The sequence below is a fragment of the Pogoniulus pusillus genome, chromosome 4, assembly GCF_015220805.1.
Source record: "Pogoniulus pusillus isolate bPogPus1 chromosome 4, bPogPus1.pri, whole genome shotgun sequence".
Lineage (NCBI taxonomy): Eukaryota > Metazoa > Chordata > Aves > Piciformes > Lybiidae > Pogoniulus > Pogoniulus pusillus.
The window spans coordinates 22,034,204-22,058,483 of NC_087267.1; the positions used below are offsets into that span (position 1 = coordinate 22,034,204).

At 46.8% G+C, this 24,280-nt stretch overlaps 1 protein-coding gene across 1 annotated transcript in view; it reads right to left on the reverse strand.

Annotated features, from left to right (window-relative positions):
- Nucleotides 1–24,280, reverse strand: part of ANO2 (anoctamin 2) — a 246,683-nt gene that overhangs the window by 36,707 nt on the left and 185,696 nt on the right. The window contains 4 exon segments of the mRNA XM_064142873.1: nt 5,232–5,380; nt 11,207–11,307; nt 15,474–15,531; nt 20,893–21,004. Of these exon segments, the coding sequence (XP_063998943.1) occupies nt 5,232–5,380; nt 11,207–11,307; nt 15,474–15,531; nt 20,893–21,004 (420 nt within the window).

A 24,280-nucleotide genomic window follows, 5' to 3' on the forward strand; every position in this document is an offset into this window, starting at 1 on the left:
CACACCACTAATAATGGTGGTAAAAGTAATGCAGTGATGCATAGAATCATAGAATCAAGCAGGTTGGAAGAGACCTCCAAGATCATCCAGTCCAACCTATCCCCCTGCCCTATCCAATCAACTAGACCATGGCACTAAGTGCCTCATCCAGGCTTTTCCTGAAGACCCCCAGGGACGGTGCCTCCACCACCTCCCTGGGCAGCCCATTGCAATAGGAAATCACTCTCTCTGGGAAGAACTTCTTCCTAATATCCAGCCTATACCTACCCTGGCACAACTTGAGACTGTGTCCCCTTGTTCTATTGCTGGTTACCTGGGAGAAGAGGCCACCCCCCACCTGGCTACAGTGTCCCTTCAGGTAGTTGTAGACAGTAATAAGATCACCCCTGAGCCTCCTCTTCTCCAGGCTAACCAGGCCCAGCTCCCTCAGCCTCTCCTCATAGGATTTGTGCTCCAGGCCCCTCACCAGCTTTGTTGCCCTTCTCTGGACATGTTCCAGCACCTCAACATCCTTATTGAATTGAGGGGCCCAGAACTGGACACAGTACTCAAGATGTGGCCTGACCAGTGCTGAGTACAGGGGCAGAATAACCTCCCTTGTCCTACTGGCCACACTGTTCCTGATGCAGGCCAGGATGCCATTGGCTCTCTTGGCTACCTGGGCACACTGATGGCTCATCTTCAGCTTACTGTCTATCAGTACCCCGAGGTCCCTTTCCTCCTGGCTGCTCTCCAGCCACTCTGTCCCCAGCCTATAGTGCTGCTTGGGGTTGTTGTGGCCAAAGTGCAGAACCCTGTACTTGGCCTTGTTAAATCTCATCCCATTGGCCTCTGCCCACCCATCCAGCCTGTCCAGGTCCCTCTGCAGGGCTCTCCTACCTTCCAACAGATCAACACCTGCTCCTAGCTTGGTGTCATCTGCAAACTTACTGATGCTGGACTCAATCCCCTCATCCAGGTCATCAATAAAGATATTGAACAGGACTGGGCCCAGCACTGATCCTTGGGGAACACCACTAGTGACAGCTGCCAAGTGGATGTGGCACCATTCACCACCACTCTCTGAGCTCTGCCATCCAGCCAGTTCTTGATCCAGCACAGGGTGAATCTGTTGAAACCATGAGCTGCCAGCTTGGCTAGGAGCTTCTTGTGGCAGACAGTGTCAAAGGCTTTGCTGAAGTCCAGGTAGACTACATCCACAGCCTTCCCCATATTCACCAGGCGGGTAACCTGATCATAAAAGGAGATCAGGTTGGTGAGGCAGGACCTGCCCTTCCTAAACCCATGCTGGCTGGGCCTGATCCTTTGGCCATCCTGTAGGTGCTTTGTGATGGCACCCAAGATTACCTGTTCCATGACCTTGCCTGGCACTGAGGTCAGGCTGACAGGTCTGTAGTTTTCTGGCTCCTCCTTACGACCCTTCTTGTGAATGGGTATCACATTGGCCAGCTTCCAGTCTTCAGGGACCTCTCCAGTGAGCCAGGACTGTTGATAAATGATGGAGAGTGGCTTGGCCAGCTCAGCTGCCAGCTCTCTCAGCACCCTAGGGTGGATCCCATCTGGTCCCATAGACTTGTGAGGATCCAAATGATGCAGCAGGTCACTTACTGCTTCCTCATGGATTAGAGGGGGACTGTACTGGTCCCTGACTCCATCCACCACTTCAGGAGTCCAGCTGTCCTGGAGACAACCTGTCCCACTAGTGAAGATTGAGGCAAAGAAGGTGTTAAGCACCTCTGCCTTTTCCTCATCCTTTGTCACTATGTTCCCCTCTGCAGCCCTGCAGAAAAGGACTTGGGGGTGCTGGTGGATGAGAAGCTGGATATGAGTGGACAGTGTGAGCTTGCAGTCCAGAGGCCTGGACTGCACTAAAAGAAACTTGGCCAGAGATGGAGAGAGGGGATTCTGCCACTTTACTCTCTCTGGTGAGACCTCACCTGTGTCCAGCTCTGAAGTCCTCAACAGAGGAAGGAGATGGATCTCATGGAACAGCTCCAGAAGAGGACAATAAAAATGAGCAGGGGGTTGGAGCCGCTCTGCTATGAGGACAGGCAGAAGGAGCTAGGGTTGTTCAGTCTGTAGAATATAAGGCTCCAAGGGGTCCTAAGGTCAGCCTGCCAGTAGCCGAAGTGAGCTACAAGAAAGCTGTAGAGAGATTGTTTGCAAAGACCTGCAGTGACAGCACCAGACAGGGAGGTGGTGGAGTTGCTGACCCTGGAGGTGTTCAAGAAAAGCCTGGATGAGGCACTTAGTGCCATGGTCTAGTTGATTGGACAAGGCTGGGTGCTAGGCTGGACTGGATGATCTTGGAGGTTTCTTCCAACCTGCTTGATTCTATGATTCTACCATAAGAACAGATTTAGACTGGATGTTAGGAACAAATTCTTTAGCATGAAGGTGATGGAACACTGCAACAAGTCGCCTAGGGAGGTAGTTGAGGCCACATCCCTGGAGGTATTCAAGGTGGGGCTCTACAGAGCTCTGGGCAGCGTGATCTACTTGAGGATACCCTTGCAACTGCAAGGGGGCTGGACTAGATGACCTTTGGAGGTCACTTCCCATCTAGACCATTCCACGATGTTACGATTTTATGCAGGGGAAGTATGCACATGCTATTAAAAGCACCAGAGAATGTGCTGAATAAAGAACTGGTGCCAAAGGTAGTGGAGTGAGAAAGAATTCCAAAGTGTGCCCTGGATTTCCTTAGAAAGCATAGCCAGCTCAATACCTCCATGCTACACCTCTCCATGATTAAAACAGGGATAATAATACTCCATTCACTGCTTCTTTTACCTGAGAAGCTCTTAGAGGCTAATGGTTCTCTCTCTCCTGCTTAATATATGTATGGATTTTAATGTAAGTATGGCTGGGAATGCTGTAGATATGATTCAGTGTCATCTAATGACCACTCGTAAACTAAATAATCTAAAAAGACATCCCTACAGCTTTCTGTTGTAAAGCATAATTTGCTTCTATGAGAAAATGCACATTTATGTTTTGGAATCTGCATATTTTTACTACATTTGACTGATTTTAATGTTGGGAGGAGCTAAACCATGCTGGATGTGCTGCCATTGAGAAAGACCTCAGCAGGCTGAAAAAAAAAAGATCCCAAAGGAATGTCAGAAAGTACAGCAAATGAAAACACAAAGTCTTGCATCTGAGGAGTATTTCCAAGTGCCAGGAGATGTTAGGAACTGACTATCTGCTGAGAGCCACAGAGATGATTAAGGGAATGAAACATCTCACAGAGATGATTAAGGGAGCTGTGACTCTTTACTTTGGAGAGAAGGAGACTGAGAGGTGACCTCATTCATGTTTATAAAGTTGCAAAGGGTGAGTGCTAGGAGGATGAAGCCAGGCTCTGCTCAGTGATGCCCAATGATAGGACAAGGGGCAATGGGTAGAAGCTGAGGCATAGAAAGTTTCATGTAAACATGAGGAGAATTTCTTTTCCCTGTGAGGGGACAGAACACTGGAACAGGTTGCCCAGGGGGGCTGTGGAATTTCCCTCTCTGGAGATATCCAAAACCTGCCTGGATGTGTTTGTGTGTGATCTGGTATAGCTGTGGCAGGGGGGTTGGACTGGATAAGCTTTGGAGGTTCCTTCCAGCCCCTGACATTCTGTGACTCTGTGATATCTGGGATGGAACTTTGCAAAAACAGGCCTGGGTGTCCTGAGGGACAGCGTGGTGGAAATGAATAAGCAATGTGTCATAGCTGCAGAGAAGGTCAATAGCCTTCTGGGGTGTATTAGAAAAAGCATTGCCAGCAGGTCAAGAGAGAGGCTCCTCCTCATCTACTCAGCACTGCTGTGATCACATCTGGAGTGCTCTTTCCAGTTCTGCCCTCCCCAGCAGAAAAAAGACATGGACATACTGCAGTGAATCCAGTGTGGATTCACTGATTAAGAAATTGAAGGTCCTGGTATATAAGATGTTGAGAAAGCTGAGATTGTTGTACTACAAGAAGAAAAGACTCAAAGTGATCTTACCAAAGCGTTCAAATACCTCTTGGTATTAAAGGAGACAAAGAAAGACTTTTTCTACAGGGTGCCCAGTGAAAGGACAAGAGGCAATGGGCACAAACAGAAATAGAGAAAACACAATTTAGAGGTGATCTAACAGTGGAACAGCTTTCACAGAATGGTTGTAAGGTGTCCATCCTTGGAAATATTCAGTGCCTAACTGGACAGCTGGCCAAGTCTCTGAGCAACCTATTCTAGATGAGCTTGCTTTGAGCAGAGGATTTGATTAGATTACAGAATCACAGAACCTTAAAGGTTGGAAGGGACCTCAGAGGTCGAGTGCAACCTCCCTACCATGGTAGGATCCCCTAGAGTAGTTCACAAAGGAATGCATCCAGGCAGGTCTTGAAGGAGATTCCACAACCTCCCTGGGCAGCCCTGTCCAGGACTCTGTCATCCTCCTCATGTTGAGGTGAAACCTTCTGTGTTCCAGTTCGTATCTATTACTCCTTGTCTTAACGCTGCTGACCACCAAAAAGAGATTTGCCCCAGCCACTTGACAGCCACCCCTCAGATATTTGTACACAATGATCAGATCCCCTCTCAGTCCTCCTTCCCAGACTGAATAGCCCCAGGGCTCTCAGTTTCTCTCCATAGAGGAGATTCTGAAGTCCCTCAGTCATTCTCACATCTCTCCACTGGACTCTTTCCAGCAGGTCCCTGTCTCTCTTGAAATGGGGAGCCCAAAATTTGATACAGTATTCCAGGTGTGGTCTCAGCAGGGTGGAGTAGAGGGGGAGAAGAACTTCCCTAGTCCTGCTGGCCACACTTTCCCTGATGCACCCCAGGATATCATTGGCTCTTTTGGCCACAAGGGCACATTGCTGGCCCATGCAGAACTTGCTCTCCACCAGCACTTCAATGTCTTTCTCCATGGAAATGATCTCCTAAGTCCTTTCCAACTTTAGCTGTTGTGTGATTGTGTGGGTGAAAGGTTTCTCTGCATTTTTCTCAGCTGGGAACACTGGACTCTCATGGTATATTTATTAACAGCTACTGGGACTCATCATCGTTGATGTGCTGATCATGCCATAGTCTCATAGTCCTGCTGCTTTTCATGGACCTTCTGCAAACTACATCTGGATGGAGTTTTCTCCTGCTTTATCATGCCCGTTTATGACATGCTGCCAGCTGGCATACCCTGATTGATCCCATGAAAAGCTACAGTTATTGCTAAAAGGGAGAGGGGATTCACCACACTTACTCATTTCCATATATTCTGGAGTCAGCCCAGTGAAAGGTTCCAAGATGTAGTCAAGATCCCATTGCTGAGGGTCCTTTGATTGGTTGGTGTCTACTTCTTTTGGCTCAGTTCTTTCATCCTTCAGCTTTCTGAAGAGCTTCTTTAGCTTTCTGAGGAAGAAAAGCTCAGACTGAAACAAGTTTTGGGTTTGTTTGTTTTCAGTGGAGCAACCTAAAATGTAAAGGACACTATTTTTTTGCCCAGGGAGGTGGTTGGGGCCCTATCCCTGGAGGCAGTCAAAGTGAGGCTCAACAGGGGTCTGGGCAGCCTGATCCGGTTGAAGATGCCCCTGCTGACTGCAGAGAAGGTTTGAATAGACAAGCTTTGGAGGTCTCTTCCAACTCAGACCATTCTACGATTCTGTGATACTATGATTCTATAATTCTGTGATTCTATGGTTCTATGAACTGTGAGTTCTGGTGAGCAACATGATGGCCGTGAGCCAGCAATGTGCCCTTGTGGCCAAGAAGGCCAATGATATCTTGGTGGGATCAGCAGGTCAACAGAAGTTCTCTGCCATTGTGAGGCTGCATCTGAATATTGTGTCCACTTCTGGGCCCCTCAGTTTAAAAAGGACCTCAGAGAACTGTTTGAGAGAGTCCAACTCAGAGCCACAAAGCTGCTGAAGGCAGTGGAATGTCTCCCTGTGAGGACAGGCTGAAGGAGCTGGGGCTTGGAGCTTGGAGAGGAGAGCCTGAGGGCTGCCCTCATTCATGTTGATAAAGATGTGTAGGACAATGTCAGGAGGACAGAGGCAGGCTCTGCTCAGGGATGTCCAATGACAGGACAAAGGGCAGTGGGTGCAAGCTGGAACAGAGGAGGTTCCATGGGAACAGAAGGGAAAATTTTTTCACAGGCTGCCCAGAGAGGTTGTGTTCTCTGGAGACATTCCAAACCCTTCTGGATGTGTTCCTGTGTGACCTGCCCTATGTGATATCACTCTGTCTTGGAGATTGGACTGGATGATTTTTTGAGGTCACTTCCATCCCCTAACATTCTCTGATTCTAGGGTTCTGTGATACCATAACAGTGGTTGTGTGCTAGCTCCATGTGCCACCTTTATAAGCACTGTGGGAGAGCTGAAGAAAGGTCAAAATCCTCTTAAACTTGTGTAAGAGATCTCTGAAGGAAATTTATCTGGGTTTGCAAGTAGCAGGAATAAAGTAGATTTCGTATGGCCTACATGGATCTGTATGCTTTGCCTTATACATCATCAGTCAGCAGTCAAGGGGAAAAAATGTAAATCATAAATATTTCTTTTTCACATAAGCATTCAAAAAAATATTGTAAGTTTTACTGTTTTAGTTACAGACTTCTGCAGTTCCCAGTGGCTTAGAACTACATTTATACAACTGCATCCATTTCTGGAGCTGCCATTACAAGAGGGATGTGGAGATGCTGAAGCGTGTCCAGAGGAGGGCCACGAGGATGCTCAGAGGGCTGGAGCAGCTCTGCTATGAGGACAGACTGAAAGAGTTGGGGCTGTGCAGTATGGAGAAGAGGAGGTTCCCAGGTGACCTTCTTGTGGCCTTCCAGGATCTGAAGAGGGCCTACCAAAGTGCTGGGGAGGGACTTTCTAGGCTATCAGGGAATGATAGGACTAGGGGGAATGGAGCAAAGCTGGAGGTGGGCAGGTTCAGGCTGGACATGAGGAGGAAGTTGTTCAGCATGAGAGTGGTGAGAGCCTGGCATGGGTTGCCCAGGGAGGTGGTTGAGGCCCCATGGCTGGAGGTGTTTAAGGCCAGGCTGGCTGAGGCTGTGTGCAGCCTGCTCTAGGGTAGGGTGTCCCTGGGCATGGCAGGGGTGTTGGAACTAGATGATCCTTGTGGTCCCTTCCAACCCTGGCTGATTCTATGATTCTAAAGGTGGTAAGTTACCCCCTACATTATGCAAAATCAGCCATTTCAAGACACCGAAATTTCTTTTCCCCTCCTCTGCTTTTATGGCAATCAAGGGAAATTGCCTGTGACAGAGATGATGTAGTATTCAGAGGGCAGGAGAATGGGGGCTGGCTTTAAAACAATCAAAGAATCCCCAGGATACTCCTCCAGCATATCTCAATTAATTTCCTAATGCAAGGGACTCTCAAAGGACAGCAAACAATAAGTACAAGGCAGTGCTGATTTCTAGTCCAATAAAAGTGATATGAGTCATAAATGTGCCTCAAATTTCAGTGGGCAGATGAGATTGAAGAGCACCTCACTGCCACTGTGTAGCAGCCGAGACAAAATTTGGGTATGTTTAGACGTCAAGTCTCTACATATGTGATTTAATCCTCCACTTACAGAACTATGGAGTTGAGTAATGGAGTTTAATGCATGGACAGAACTTCCCTGAGGACCCAGTAACCAAAACAATAGTTGTTTCTTAATGTTTGTTTGGGAATTCACTAAACCCAGTGCTCACATACTCAGAACAATTTCTATTTTTTTCACCTGGCTATCTACGAGAGAGGTTATTCTCCCCTGTATTCAGCACTGGTCAGGCCAATTCTTGAGTCCTGTGTCCAGTTCAAGAGAGATGTTGAGATACTGGAACATGTCCAGAGAAGGGTGATGAAGCTGGTGAGGGGCCTGGAACACAGCCCTGTGAGGAGAGGCTGAGGGAGCTGAGGATGTGCAGCCTGGAGAACAGGAGGCTCAGGGGGGACGTCATTGCTGTCTACAACTACCTGAAGGGAGATAGAACAAGGGGATATAGTCTGAAGTTGTGTCAGGGGGAGGTCTAGGCTAGATTTTAGGAGGAAGTTGTTGGCAGAGAGAGTGATTGGCATTGGAATGGGCTGCCCAGGAAGGTGGTGGAGTAGCTATCCCTGGAGGTGTAGTTGCCACGGTGTAGTTGATTGGACCAGGCTGGGTGCCTGGTTGGACTGGATGATCTTGGAGGTCTCTTCCAACCTGGTTGATTTTATTCTATTCTACCTCTATATCTGTAGTGTCTCCTAACAGTATCTTCAGTCAGAGGAGCTTATGTGAGGCACAGACATGTCAGAAGTATTACTTGTGCAGCACTTGCATGTTGAGTCTAGATCTATATGCGCCCAGCAGGTCTATGTACAGCTCTCAGAAAAACTGATTGGTACAAAACCTGACAGATTGGTACTTGAAGTACCAGTTGAGGAGGGACAGGGATCTACTTGAGAGGGTCTAATGAAGTGATACAAGGCTAATGAAGGGACTGGAACACTGTCTTAGGAAGAAAAGCTGAGAGCCCTGAGGCTTTTCAGTCTGGAGAGGAGAAGGCTGAGAGGGGATCTAATAAATGTATATCAATACCTGAGGGCTGGGAATCAGGAAGGAAGGGACAGGGACAGCCTCTGCTCACTTGTGCCCTGTGATCAGACAAGGAGCAATGGATGTAAAATACAACACAGGAAGTTCCAGATCAAAATGAGGAAGAACTTTACTGTAAGGATCACAGAGCACTGGCACAGGCTGCCCAGAGAGGTTGGGGAGTCTACTTCTTTGGAGACTTTCAAGACCTGTCTGAATGCATTCCTGTGTGATCTGCACTAGATTCTGTGGTCCTGCTCTGGCAGGGAGGTTGGGCTGGAAGGTCTCCAAAGGTCCCTTCCAACCCCTACCATCCTGTGATCCTGTGAAGTATGACTGCATGCCTGTGTATGTGGGGCAGATGAGGTAGAACAGAGTACCAGTAAGGATTTAATCTGATTCAGCTGAATGGTTCGTGCAGAAATAGAGGACTAATTCTGATTTAATCAAGTGTTCAGTGAAGCACTGTGCTTCTCCTGGTGCAAACAGGCCTGGTGAGAAGGGCCAAGCCCTACAGGTGACTTTCTTGAGAAAACAGGCAAGCAAAAGAAAGCCAGATCTGCTGATTTCAAGATAGCATTGTGACTGAAATGAGACATTACTCCACCAAGGAGTGTACAAAAATGTCTCTGTCTTTAAAAACTGAAGCCACTCTAGGTTGTTGGCAGAAGGGTGAGTGAGCAAAAAAGAGGAAGGAAAATGGGATAAAATTGTCCCATTATTTCACCAAGAGTTGTAGTGAAGGGACTGAAAAAAATAATTTCAGAGGAGTTTTCTGTTTGGACTGGATCAGCCTCTGCTTTCATGAATCAAAAATAATAAAAACAGTTATATCTAACATCACAAAATCCTTGTTAAAGAAGTCCAGTAGCAGGAAATTTATGGAAGACAGGGGAGGGGCTGCCATATCATGCCAGATTTACACTGAGAAAGTTTTAAGCCTTCAACATACCACATATTTTGGGAATGATTTACCAGCCTTTTCTCAAAATAAACTCTAAACTCAATGAGATGTAGACAGAAAACAGACTTCCCTAGTGATCTCTGGCACAAGAATAATGACACGATCCATAGCCCATATTTGATTTGTTCAGGATTTTTTTTCTTGCTCTCTATTTCATTTACTTCAAAAAAGTTCTTGCTAGAGAAAGGGAGGAAAAGAGTTCCTCTTAAAGATATATTTTATAAGCTTTTCAGCATCACTCATCTTAATTTCTAGTTAGCATATTCTGGGCCTTCCCTAAGGATGTAGTCTAAAAGCTGATTTCAGTGGGCTTGAGACCTGAATGTAAACCAAAACTAATCTAATACATTTCATAAATCACAGAATCAGTCAGGGTTGCAAGAGACCACAAGGATCATCTAGTTCAAATTCTCCTGCCATGTCTAGGGACACCCTACCCTACAGCAGGCTGCACACAGACTCATCCAGCCTGGCCTTAAACACCTCCAGCCATGGGGCCTCAACCACCTCCCTGGGCAACCCAGTCCAGCCTCTCACCACTCTCATGCTGAACAATGTCCTCCTCATGTCCAGTCTGAACCTGCCCACCTCCAGCTTTGCTCCATTCCCCCTAGTCCTGTCACTCCCTCACAGCCTAAAAAGTCCCACCACAGTTTTTGCAGGTGCCCTTCAGATACTGAAAGGCCACAAGAAGGTCACCTGGGAACCTCCTCTTCTCCAGACTGAACAGCCCCAACACCTTCAATCTGTCCTCATAACAGAGCTGCTCCAGCCCTCTGAGCATCCTTGTGGCCCTTCTCTGGATATGCTCCAGCATCTCCACATCCTTCTTGTAATGGGGGCCCAAGAGCTGGATGCAGCACTCCAGGTGGGGTCTCACCAGACAGGAGTAGAGGGGGAGAATCACCTTCCTCAACCTTCTGACCACACTTCTGATGCAGCCCAGGATCTGATTCGCCCTCTGGGCTACAAGTGCACACTGCTGGCTCATGTTGAGCCACAGCACTGCCACCAAGAAGGAGGATAGAAACAAGGGTGAAGCTCTCAAGAGGCTGGAGGAGGACAGTCTCAGTGGATTCTCTGGTGTGAAGGTCTCTTTGACTCTAGAAACACTCCAAGAGAAATTTCTTCTTGTATTAGGAGCAGAGGACATGCCACAAAGCTTTCTGTGTCAGAGAGCCACAGAGCAGCATGTCACCCATCCGCTAGGTCCTGCATCCTACAGTGACAGAATGACATACAGGCAGCTTAGAGAGGGGTGGATTTCATCTGTAGACCCATAAAATAGTCATACATCAAGGAATACATCTTGGCATCTTTTATGAGCTATGGCTTTTCTCCCTGACATCTCTCCTCCACTTCACACTAATTTGTATTCAGTGCTGCAAGCATGCAAGCTTCTCTAAAACTTCCCAAGAGATCCATCACACCTTGCCTGTTTTCTCAGGTTTCTAAAATTAATTTAGATCAATTATTCCATACATTCAATCACTTTCTTTAAGCCATTTACACTGGGGATAGCCCATTATTCAACACATAAAATACAGCCAGATCATTTCATCACGACCACAAAAGGGATTTATCATGACATTCAATTAGAAGCCACTGAAGTCAGTGGCAAAAGCCCCATTCAGCTGAATGAGGATCAAGGCTTTTAATTTCCAGTGTCACAATGCATGGAGTAAAGCTGAGATACCTACGGGATTCCAATCTCAAACAGATTGTTTTGAATCAGCTGCTTCCCAAGCATAATGATGCTCAGCTGAATGCAGAGTTCCATCAAGCAGCCTCCTGGAGCACACTGCAATTAAACAAAGACAGAGAGTATGAATTAATTTAGAAGCCCCACCTGGAAGAGTTACCAACATCTCTGCACACCTGCTGCCCTCTTGCCAGTGACTTGTGCATGAGCTCAGAGCTCCTTGACTGTTGCAGTTTTATCCTTAACAAGGTACTTCATCTCCACCCATGAGACTGCAGTGTGGAAGATTTGCAGAGGTCTGAAGTAATTAACTGTGTCTTGGGGCTACCTTGTTTCCCTTTAAATATTTACTACATGATCAATGTAATAAACATAATGCAGTAGCACCAATCCTCTCGCAACCTGATATCTCCCAAGAGGGAAGAAAGTCTTCAATCTTGCGAAGACTTCTGTCCAAGCTTTATTGTAAAACCTTGAGTTACAGCTATTGATTTTTAGAGGAAACAAGACAAAACAAAACACTGCAGTTAACTGTTGGATATAGTAATGTTAAATATAGTGATTTTATAGAATTGTCTGAATATTATACAGTGGAATACAAGCCAGGGACAGGCGAGAGTACACGAGTTCAGAGGTACTGATAGAGGCTTGGAATGACCTTAGAGAATGGTGTAACAAATATTAACACATGTAAGCCTGGAGTCTGTGGTTTTCACCTATCTGCTGACTGAACTGCTCAGACACAAGGTATGTGTTGTTGAGAGAATATGAAGAATGTCTATGCCAACTAATGTGAAATCCTAACGTAGTCCTAACGCAAGTGTATGTAGCCAATTAGAGTCTGACATGATTTGTAACTGTCTTGGTTTTAATTTAAATTTCCAGAGACTCAGATAAATTTGATGGAACCAAAAGAAAGGGATTAGATGGAGAGAGAGAGAGAGAGAAGTAAGCACATCCAAATAAATCAATTTCACTCGATTTGGAAGTTAAAAATAAAAGTTTAACCATAACTTAAAAAGGTATCTGAGGTAGGGAAGTTACAAAAGATTAAGAAAGGGGAAAATAGCAAATACAAAATGTATAAATACAACCTGATTGTGACAGTGATGGCTTTGTCCACCTGGTGGGTGATGGCCAGGTGGTGAAACAAAGAGAACCCAGGAACCGATGGTGATGGTGCTATGCAGGGAGCAGAGTGATGCAGGAAGATAAACAGGAAATTTCCCCCTACTTTTATGGGACAGGAAGGGGGAGTGGACTAACCATCACCTGGTGGTGTTCAGACCCACCCCTGGGGAGTGGTCAAGACCACCTAGGGTCAGGTTCAGGGTTACTCCCCCTGGAGGGTTAACCCTATACAGTAACCTTTTTATGTAGCCTTCTGATGGAAAGTATAGAAACCCATGTTTGAGGTGCAATAAACAGATTGGACTGGATTGGCTTGTATCAAGTTTGCTTCTCCCCATCATATCAAGGTACAGCATTTGCCACAGGCTGAAATACCACAGTATCAGAAGAGACGGGGAAAAAGGCTTAACATGAGCAAGTTCCAAATCAAATCTGTGTATTGCACCCCAGACATGATGCTTTCTATCAGAAGGCTACGTAAAGAGGTTACAAATCATGTCAGACTCTAATTGGCTACATACACTTACATTAGGACTACATTAGGATTACACACTAATTGGCATAGGCATTCTTCATATTCTCTCAACAGCACAGACTCCAGGCTTACATGTGTTTATATTTGTTACACCATTCTCTAAGGTCATTCCAATCCTCTATCAGTACTTCTGAACTCGTGCACCCTCGCCTGTCCCTGGCTTGTATTCCACTGTATAATATTCAGCCAACTCTATAAAATCACTACATTTAATATTACTATATACAGCACTTAAAAGGAATTAGGAAGGGGGGAAATAATTTAAAATAGTTTACAAATCGAGCACCAAGAGATGGGGACACCTTTTTGGGCTGTTAAATTTGCTAGGCTCCTAGAGATCTACAGAACACAAAGCCAGATTCAAGTTTCTGCTGTACTCTAAGTTTAGCAAGACCCTTGGTCAAACAGTTGAATCTGTTGAACAACCCCATGGTAAGCTACAGACCTGGGAATGTGTGCTTGAAAAGATGCAACTTATAGAGGGACCTGAGGGTATTGGTTGACAGTTGACTGAATATGGGTCAGCTGAGTGCACAGATGGCCAACAATGCCAATGATATCCTGGCTTGGGTTAGAAAGCCTGTGGCCAGCAGAGACAGGAAATGATCATCCCCCTGGGCTCAGCATTGGTGAGTCCACACCTCGAGTGTTGTGTTCAGTTCACGATCCCTGGAGGTCTTCAAGAAAAGACTGGAAGAGGCACTCAGTGCCATGGTCTAGTTGACTGGATAGGGCTGGGTGCCAGGTTGGACTGGATGATCTTGGAGGTCTCTTCCAACCTGGTTGATTCTATGATTCTATGATTCTGGGTCACTCACTACAGGAAGGACAGTGAGGGGCTGGAGCACCTGGGCTGTGAGGAGCATCTGAGGGAGCTGGAGGTGTTCAGTCTGGAGAAGAGGAGGCTGAGGGGAGACTTCATTGCTCTCTACAGATATGTGAGTGGAGGTTGGAGCAAGGTAGGGGCAGCCTCTTCTCCTTGGTGGCAAGGGATAGGATCAGAGGAAATGGTTCCAAGCTGTGCCAGGGCTGGTTTGGGCTGGATGCTAGGAAATATTTCATCACAGAGAGAATTGTCAAATGTTGAAATGGTCTGCCCAGGGCACTGCCGGAGTCACCGTTCCTGAGGCCATTTAAGCAGCCTGTGGAGCTGGTGCTCAGGGACATGGTTTAGTGTAGACCCAAAGCTGGGTCGAAGATTGGACTGGATGGTCTTGGAGGTCTCTTCTGACAGGATATTTTCTGTGATTCTGTTTGTGCCTAGCTGTAAAGCACAGGAACAACAAAGCTTCACTTAGAATCATAGAATCATAGAATCAACCAGGTTGGAAGAGACCTCCAACAGCATCCAGTCCAGCCTAGCACCCAGCCCTAGGCAATCAACTAGACCATGGCACTAAGTGTCCCATACAGGCTTTTCTTCAACACCTCCAGGGATGGCCACTCCACCACCTCCCTGGGCAGCCCATTCCAATGCCAATCACTCTCTCTAGCAAGAACTTCCTCCTAACATCCAGCTTAGACCCCCTCTGGCACAATTTGAGACTGTGTCCCCTTCTTCTATTGCTGGTTGTCTGGGAGAAGAGACCAACCCCACCTGGCTACAGCCTACCTTCAGGTAGTTGTAGACAGCAATGAGGTTAGCCCTGAGCCTCCTCTTCTCTAGGCTAAACAACCCTAGCTCCCTCAGCCTCTTGTCATAAGGTTTGTGCTCCAGGCCTTTCACCAGCCTTGTTGCCCTTCTTTCAACACGTTCCAGCACTTCAGCATCCCTCTTGAGTTGAGGGGCCCAGAACTGGGCACGGTACTCAAGGTGTGGCCTGACCAGTGCTGAGTACAGGGGAAGAATAACCTCCCTTGTCCTACTGGCCACACTCTTCCTGATCCAGGCCAGGATGTCATTGGCTCTCTTGGCCACCTGGGCACACTGCTGGCTCATCTTTAGCCTACTATCTACCAGTACCCCCAGGTCCCTTTCTTCCTGGCTGCTCTCCAGCCACTCTGTCCCCAGCCTGTAGCACTGCTTGGGATTGTTGTGGCCAAAATGCACTTGGCCTTGTTAAATCTCATCCCATTGGCCTCTGCCCACCCATCCAGCCTGTCAAGGTCCCTCTGTAGGGCTCTTCTACCTTCCAACAGATCCACACCTGCTCCTAGCTTGGTGTCATCTGCAAATCTGCTGATGTTGGACTCAATCCCCTCATCCAGATCATCAGTAAAGATATTGAACAGGGCTGGGCCCAGCACTGATTCCCTGGAGAACACCACTAGTGACTGACTGCTGACTGTGAATTACTCAAACCTGAAGAAAGAGGACTTGCAGGTGCCTCAGAGGAAAAATTTGGATTTTGCCTGTTTGTGTTGAAGACTTGACATTTTTTAACATGTTTTCTGATTTTCCCTTCTTGTCTCTTGTTCTCACCTGTCTTCTGGGTTTCCCTTATTGTCTCTTGTTCTAACCTGCCTCTGGTTTTCCCTCATTGTCTCGTGTTCTCACCTGTCTTGTGGGTTTCTCTTATTGTATAAACTCCCCTGAAGTGCACTGTAACTTAAATTTTTTGGGTAAGGAATTTTCTGTTTGAATTTCAGGTGTGCTTACCTCTTCCATTCGATAGCCATCAAACACATATACATAATGACCAGGACGACCAACAAATCTGAAAGCAGTAGAAGTAGATTAAATAGTAAAAACACAGGGTGGGGGGAGGGGAAATAAATCCAAACCAAACAATGAACTCTAACAACATGACTGTTCATTCACAGATAACAAAAATATTCCAGGACTAACTATTCAAATATGACTTTTAAAAGACTTGAAACTGATTCAACTTTGATTATTTAAACTTCTTTCAAAGTGTTAGGCCTCTACAACTGATTTTAAAACATGCTGGTAAAGTAATAGTAATACTTTTATTTTGTTGTGCTAAAATAAATGATAATGATCTCCCTCTCTTGATTATAACTCACAAATAAAACTAGGGATACATATCCTGGAGAGCAGCCAGGCAGAGAGGGACCAGAATTACTGGTTGACAGCTGAACATGAGCCAGCAGTGTGCTCAGGTGGCCAAGAAGGTCAGTGACATCCTGCCTTCTATCAGTAATAGTATAGCCAGCAGGACCAGGGAAGACCTTCTGCCCCTGTTCTCAGCACTGATTAGGTCACACCTTGAGTATTCTGTCCAGTTCTGTGCCCCCCAATTGAAGAGAGATGTTGAGGTGCTTTAGCATGTCCAGAGAAGGGCAGCAAGGCTGGTGAGAGGGCTGGAGCACAGCCCTGTGAAGAGCAGCTGAGGGATCTGGGGGTGTTCAGGCTGGAGAAGACGAGGCTCAGGGGTGACCTCATTGCTCTCTACAACTACCTGAAGGGAGGTTGTAGCCAGGTGAGATTGGTCTCTTCTGCCAGGCACTCAGTGACAGAACAAGAGTACACAACCTCAAGCTGTGTCAGGGCAGGCTTAGGCTGGACGTTAGGAAGAAGTTCTTCACAGCAAGAGCGACTGGCGTTGAAATGGGCTGTTCGGGGAGGTGGTGGAGTCACTATGCCTGGAGGCGTTTAAAAGGAGACTGGATGAGGCCCTTAGTGTTTAAATTTAGTTAAGTAGAAGGTGTTAGGTGATTGTTTGGACTCAATGGTCTTAAAGGTCTTTTCCAACCTGGTTAATTCTGTGATTCTGTAATTCACATTTGTTTGCATCTCAGAATCATAGAATCATAGAACAATCTAGGCTGAAAGGTACCTTAGAGATCATCTACTTCAGCCTCCCTGCCCTGGTCAGAGAGGTCTCTCAACTAGACTCTGTTGCTCAAGGCTTCATCCAATCTGGCTTTGTATACCCCTGGAGAGGAGAAATTCACAACCTCTCTGGGCAGCCTGTTTCAGAGTCTCACCACACTCACACTGAAGAACTTCTTCCTAACATCCAGTCTAACAGTGTTCTGCCTCAGCTTCAATCCATTCCCCCTTGTCCCATCTCTGGACAGGCTTTTGGAAAGTCCCTCTGGAGCCTTTCTGTAGGATCCCTTCAGGTATTGGAAGGCAACTTTGAGGTCTCTATTGGAGTCTTCTCTTCTCCAGGCTGAACAACCCCAGATCCCTCAGCCTGTCTTCCTAGCAGAGGCCTCTACAGATATTTTTAACACATCTTGGGGAAATAATTGCAATACATCCATTTTGTTTTTCTGTGTTAAAAATAGTAACAATCTCCTCTCTTGATAGGAAACCACAAACAAAACTGAGATCATGTATCCTAACTAACATTCTCTTGCATCTGACTAATGGCCTGAATGGAGTTATTACAAATCTATAAACAATCAATGTTCTTCTCGCAGGAAGAAAGGCTGAGATTTACTTTGTTATAACCATACAGCACAAGAAAAAAAATGATTAACAAAGAAAAAAAAAAACTGTGATGCTGAGTGCAGCCTCAGCAACTTTGTTAACACCAAGCTGTGTGGTGCAGCAGACAGGCTGGAGGGCAGGAATGCCATCCAGAGTGGCCTGGACAGGTTAGAAAAGTGAGCATAAGCCAACCTCATGAAGTTCAACAAGACCAAGTGCAGTGTCCTGCATCTGAGTCAAGGCAATCCCAAGCACAAATTCAGGCTGGGCAGTGAGTGGCTGGAGAAAAGCCCTGAGGAGAGGGACTTGGGGGTGCTGGTGGATGAGAAGCTCAACATGAGCCAGAAGGGTGCACTTGCAGCCCAGAGGGCCAACCAGAGCCTGAGCTGCATCAGGAGAAGTGTGGCCAGCACGTGGAGGGAGGTGATTCTCCCTCACTACTGTGCTCTGCTGAGAGCCCACCTGGAGTGCTGCATCCAGATCTGGAGCCCCCGCTACAAGAGGTATGTGGAGATGCTGAAGCATGTCCAGAGGAGGGCCACGAGGATGCTCAGAGGGCTGGAGCAGCTCTGCTATGAGGACAGACTGAAGGTGTTGGGGCTGTTCAGTCTGGAGAAGAGGAGGCTCCCAGGTGACCTTCTTGTGGCCTTCTAGTACCTGAAAGAGACCTACATAAAAGCTGGGGAAGAACTTTTTAGGTTCTCAGGGAGTGTCAGGACTAGGGGGAATGGAGCAAAGCTGGAGGTGGGGAGATTCAGAGTGGACATGAGGAGGAAGTTGTTGAGCATGAGAGTGGTGAGAGGCTGGCATGGGTTGCCCCAGGGGCAGGTTGAGGCTCCATGGATGGAGGTGTTTAAGGCCAGGCTGGCTGAATCTGTGTGCAGCCTGCTCTAGGGTAGGGTGTCCCTGCCCATGGCAGGGGAGGTTGGAACTAGATGATCATTGTGGTCCCTTCCAACCCTGACTGATTCTATGACTTTTTCATTAATGTCTTACAATATTTACAACTACTGCTAGAAGGTCTCATGAATTCTTAAATCAATGACGTTGAAGAGTGTTCCTTGAAGAGCAGAGATTAACAATCTTTACAGCCCCCAAAAGGAACAGAAAGAAAAATTAAAAACTAATAAAAATGGTATGAGACAGAATCCAGAGGATGTTTTAAACTTTCTTTTTTTTTTTTTTTTTCCCAAAGTCTTAGCAAACAATCATTTTAAGCTTCCCACTCTAAAACATGTGTTACGCTGTGGATAACTGTGTCCCAGAAGACAGCGCTCCTGAGCACCCGTAGGAAGTCACACTTATTTAGCAGGACAGCTGAATTAGCTTTTTGGTAAGCAGTTCATTTGCCCAAACAGGCAACTTCCACTTGACTGGAATAATTATTTCTTCATTTAATTTTATAAAGAGGGAGCAGTGCAAAAATGCTGAGGAAGTCACAGAGACAAAAGTTCCATAGCTGTACATCAAGCAGGGAAATCTTTCCTTGCTAAAGGATGCGTGGAGAAAAAAACTGCTAATGTGTGGAAAGTGAAGCCATGCAAGCAACACCATTCCCTCAGAGATATAACACCCTTTTTAAGTCAAGCCCAACCTATTTTCTCAGGTGTGGATTATTCTGATTTTAGAAACATAGCTAACTCATTTACATTGCAGAGCAATGTGCTCAGCATCATCATGCCCTGCCATTCAAAAGCAAGCGTTAGACAACCTTGCTTATGGATCATAGAATCAAAGAATTGTAGAATCAGTCAGGGTTGGAAGGGACCACAAGGGTCATCTATTTCCAATCCCCTGCCATGCCCAGGGACACTATGCCCTAGAGGAGGCTGCACACAGCCTCATCCAGCCTGCCCTCAACCACCTCCCTGGGCAATCCATGCCAGGCTCTCATCACTCTCATGCTCAACAACTTCCTCCACATGACCAGTCTGAATCTCCTCACCTCCAGCTTTGCTCCATTCCCCCTAGTCCTGCCACTCCCTGACAGCCTAAAAGGTCCTTCCTCAGCTTTTATTTAGGCCCCTTTTAGGTACTAGAAGGCCACAAAAAGGTCACCTGGGAGTCTCCCCTTCTGCAGACTGAACAGCCCCAACTCTTTCAGTCTGTCCTCATAGCAGAGCTGCTCCAGCCCTCTGAGCATCCTCATGGCCCTTCTCTGGACGCCCTCCAGCATCTCCACATACCTCTTGTAATAGTGACTCCAAAACTGGACACAGTACTCCAGGTGGAGTCTCACCAGAATGGAGCACAGGGGGAATATAATATTTTCCTTTCATAGCAAGTGAAGGTGGATGGTCCCAGGCTCTGACTGGATTTCCTTTGTCCCCCACTTTCAAACACAGGTCACAGGATTAGAGAGATTCAGGTTGGACATCAGGAGGAAGTTCATTGCAATGAGAGTGGTGAAATACTGGAAGAGGTCTCCCAGGGATGTGGTTGAAGACCTGTCCCTGGGGACATTCAAGATCAGACTTGGTGTGGCCCTGAGCAGCCTGCTCTAGTTGGGGGTGTCCCTGCTGACTGCAGTGGTATTGGACAAGATGACCTTTAAGGCTCCCTTCCAATCCAATGCAAGCTGTGAGTCTGTGACCTTGCAAAAGGCCTGTCCACATCAGGACCTATGAGAGGTGTGGCCTTTAGCAGAAACTCACAGCCAACTTTGGAAGACTTTGCTGCTCCCTTTACCATAGAATCACACAACCATAGAATTGCTTTGGTTGAAAAGGATCTTATTTAGGATCATGAGGTGCAACCACGGCCTTTGGACTCGTTTGGGACTGTTCATAGGATCACAGGATGTTAGAGGGTGGAAGGGACCTCTTGAGACCTTCCAGTCCAACCCCCCTGCCAGAGCACCCAGCAGGTCACCCAGCAACATATCCAGGCAGGGCTGAAAATCTCCAGAAAAGGAGACTCTACAACCTCTCTGAGCAGCCTATGCCAGTCCTCTGCAAACCTTACAGTAAAGAAGTTCTTCCTCATGTTGAGCTGGAACTTCCTGTGCTGAAGTTTACATCCATTGTCCCTTGGCCTATCCCAGGGCACAATTGAGAAGAGTTTGTCCCTTCTGTCCCCTCTCTCTTGACTCCCAATCCTCAGATATTTATAAATATTAATTAGATCCCCTCTCACTCTTCTCTTCAGCAGACCAAAAAGCCTCAGATATCTCAGCCTTTCCTTACAGGGAAGTGCTCCAACCCCTTCATCATCCCTCTAGCCCTCTGCTGGACTCTCCATAGTAAATCCCTGTCCCTCCTGAACTGGAAAGCCCAGAACAGGTTTCCTGGTAAGTTCTTACTAAGAATAGAGGGGGAGAAGAACCTCCCTCCATCTGCTGGCCACACTCTTCTTAATGCACCCCAGGATCTCATTGTCCTTCTTGGCCACCAGGGCACATTGTTGTGCCATGGATAGCTTCTTGTCCACCAGCACTCCCAGCTTCTTCTCCACAGGGTTGCTCTCCGGCAGATCATCTCCCAGCCTGTACTGGTGCAGTTTATTATTCCTTCTCAGGTGCAGGATTCTGCACTTATCCTCGTTGAAGCTCATGAGGTTCTTCTTTGTCCAGCTTTCCAGTCTGGCCAAGTCTTGACCAGATCCACTACTACACAGACATAGAGACATGTAAGTATATGTACACACAAACATTTACATTACAGGACATATATCCTACCTTCCTTTAAAAAAGGCAACATAAAAAATTGGTGCATAAGAATTCACAAACTTCAGTAGAAATGCCTTTAAAATCAGTCTCTCCTCGAAGGTTTTCTCTGTTTTTGGTACCTCTGTGGGGACAAAAAACAAAAAGAAAAAAAGAAAGGCAAGCCAGAGAAATACATTGGTAAAGGTGTAAAATCCCTGACATCTCCAAATACAGATTTGAGGTACAAACTTCAAGCTCCAATTGCTTTTGATTTTGTGTTTTTGATTGGTACAACTGCACACTAGGCTGTGCCACTGACTTCTGGTTTCTAGAGTCTTTTCAAATTTCCAGTTGGAAAATGACAGTTCTTTGATAGAAACATCAATGATGACAATGGACTTGATTGAGGAGAACCTCCCCTGTGTCCAGCAGATCAAGGAAGGTTCTCCTTCTCCTCTACTCTGCCCTGGTGAGACCCTATCTTGAATACTGTGTTCAGTTTTGGGCTCTCCTGTTGAAGAGGGACAGGGATCTGCTGGAGAGGGTCCAGAGGAGGCCTACGAGGATAATTAGGGGACTGGAGGACATGGATATGAAGAGAGGCTGAGGGATCTGGGGCTGCTTAGTCTGGAAAAGAGAAGACTTAGAGGGGATTTGATCAATCTCTATAAATATCTGAAGGCTGCCCAGGACTGGGGGGACAGCCTCTGCTCACTTACTTCCTGGGATAGGACAAAGAGCAATGGGTGTAAGTTGCAGCAAAAGAGGTTCTGCCTCAACACAAGGGGGAACTTCTTTACTGTGAGGGTCACAGAGCACTGGAACAGGCTTCCCAGAGAAGCTGTGGAGTCTCCTTCTCTGGAGACTTTGAAGGCCTGACTGGATGTGTTCCTCTGTGATCTGTGTTAGATAGTATTGTCCTGCTGTGGCAGGGGAGTTGGACTTGATGATCTCCTTGGGTCCCTTCCAACCCCTAACATCCTGTGATACTGTGATTCTCTGATAGGCCTTTGACAACTTATCCCGAGTTACTCCTGGCTATCCACCCAATTCCATGGTGACAAGAATCCCAAGAAATGCTGGAACCTGGTCTAGGTCTTTCCCAGTCTCTTTCATTGCCTTGCTGAGAGATCTGAGCAGACTACATAATCTTCTGCTTCAGGTTTCATTTTACATAATCATAAACAGCTAAAATAATGAAGTACAAATGTTCACAGAATCACAGAATGGTCTGGGTTGGAGGGGATCTCCAAATGTCATCTTGTACAACCCTCCCTCCAGGCAGCTATAAATAAAGCTGCCCAAGTCTCAGCTTGAATATCTCCAAAAGTGAGATCCTAACCATGTTCCTGGGCTACCTGTACCAGTGTTCCCACTACACTCATGCTAAAGAACTTGTTCTTAACATCTGATGTTCTCAATTCTTGAGTGGTGGTGGCAAAATATAAAGAATTTCATCCAGAAAAAAAATGCTTTTAAATTCTTCTTAACTTCCAGAAGGTAGACTTTGAGCTGTTCAGGAGACTGACAGACAAAGTCCCTTGGGAGGCAGTCCTGAAAGGTAAAGGAGTCCAGAAAGGCTAGACATACTTCAGGAAGGAAGTCTTAAAGGGTTAGGAACAGGCTGACCCCATGCAACAAACACACGTAAGGTGGGAAGAAGGAGCCTGGCTGGAGAGAGAGATTTGGCTGGAACTCAGGAAGAGAATCTGAGTTTATGACCTTTGGAATAGGGACCTCTCATATAATCAACCAGGTTGGAAGAGACCTCCAAGATCAGCCAGTCCAACCTAGCACCCAGCCCTAGACAATCAACTAGACCATGGCACTAAGTGCCTCATCCAGTTTTTGCTTGAACACCTCCAGGGACAGCGACTTAAACCACCTCCCTGGGCAGCCCATTCCAATGTCAATCACTCTCTCTGCCAACAACTTTCTCCTAACATCCAGACTAGTCCTTCTTCAGCACAACTTCAGACTGTATCCCCTTGTTCTATTGCTGATTGCCTGGGAGAGGAGACCAATCCCCACCTGGCTACAACCTTTTCAGGTAGTTGTAGACAGCAGTGAGCTCTCCCCTCAGCCTCCTTTGCTGCAGGCTGCACACCCCCAGCTCTCTCAGCCTCTCCTCACAGGGCTGTGTTCCAGGCCCCTCACCAGCTTTGTCACCCTTCTCTGGACACCTTCCAGTATCTCAACATCTCTGTTGAATTGAGGAGCCCAGAACTGTACGCAGTACTACCTGAGGACTACAAAGATGTAGTGAGGATATACAGGGAGAAAATGAGAAGACTCAAAGCCCAACTAGAACCAGAGGGATTACACCCAAGTGTGCTGAAGGAGTGGGCGGATGTGCTCCCTAAGCCACTTTTCCTTATGTAACTGGGGATTTGCCAGTGGACTGGAAGGTAGCAAATCACAGAATCACAGAAACATTCCAGCTGGAGAAAACCCTCAGGATCAGCAAATCCAGCCAAGAACGCTACTCTAAAAGATTCACCCTAAACCATATCTCCAAGCACCACATCTAAACGACTTTTAAACACATCCAGGTTTAGTGACTCAACCACCTCCCTGGGCTGCCCATTCCAATGCCTGACCACTCTTCCTGGGAAATGTCCTAATGTCCAGACTAAACCTACCCAATCACAGCTGAGGTCATTCCCTCTTGTTCTGTCACCCACTGTCTGTGAGAAGAAACCATTACCAACCTCTCCACAACATCCTTTCAGGTAGCTGTAGACAGCTGTGACACCTCTCTTCAAGAAAGGCTGAAAGAAAGATCTGGGACACTACAGACTTGTCAATCTGGCCTGGGTGCCAGAGAGGATCATGGAACAGGTCATCCTGAGTGCCATTATGCACCAAATACAGGACAATCAGGGGATCAGGCCCGGTCAGCTTGCATTTATGAAAGGCAGGTCCTGCCTGATGTACCTGATCTCACTCTCTGACAAGACAACCTCTCTACTGATTGAGGAAAAGGTTGTGGATGTCACCTACCTGGACTTCTGTAAAGCCTTTGACACTGTATTGCATAGCATTCTCATAACAGAACTGTCTGATCATGACCTGGATGGGCACAACTCTGTGGGTAAAACACTGGCTGGATGTCTGGGCTCAAAGAGAGATGGTGAATGGAGTTTCGGGGAGGTGGTGGAGTTGCCATCCCTGGAGCTGTTCAAGGCAAGATTGGACATGGCACTTAGTGCCATGTTCTAGCCTTGAGCTCTGTGATAAAGGATTGGACTTGATGATCTGTGAGGTCTCTTCCAACCCTGATGATACTGTGATACTGTGAGTTAAATCCAGCTGGCAGCTGGTCACAAGTGATGTTCTTTAGGGCTTAGTATTGAGACCACTTCTGTTTAACAGATGAGGAGATAGAGTGCATGGTCAAAAAGCTTGTGGATGATGC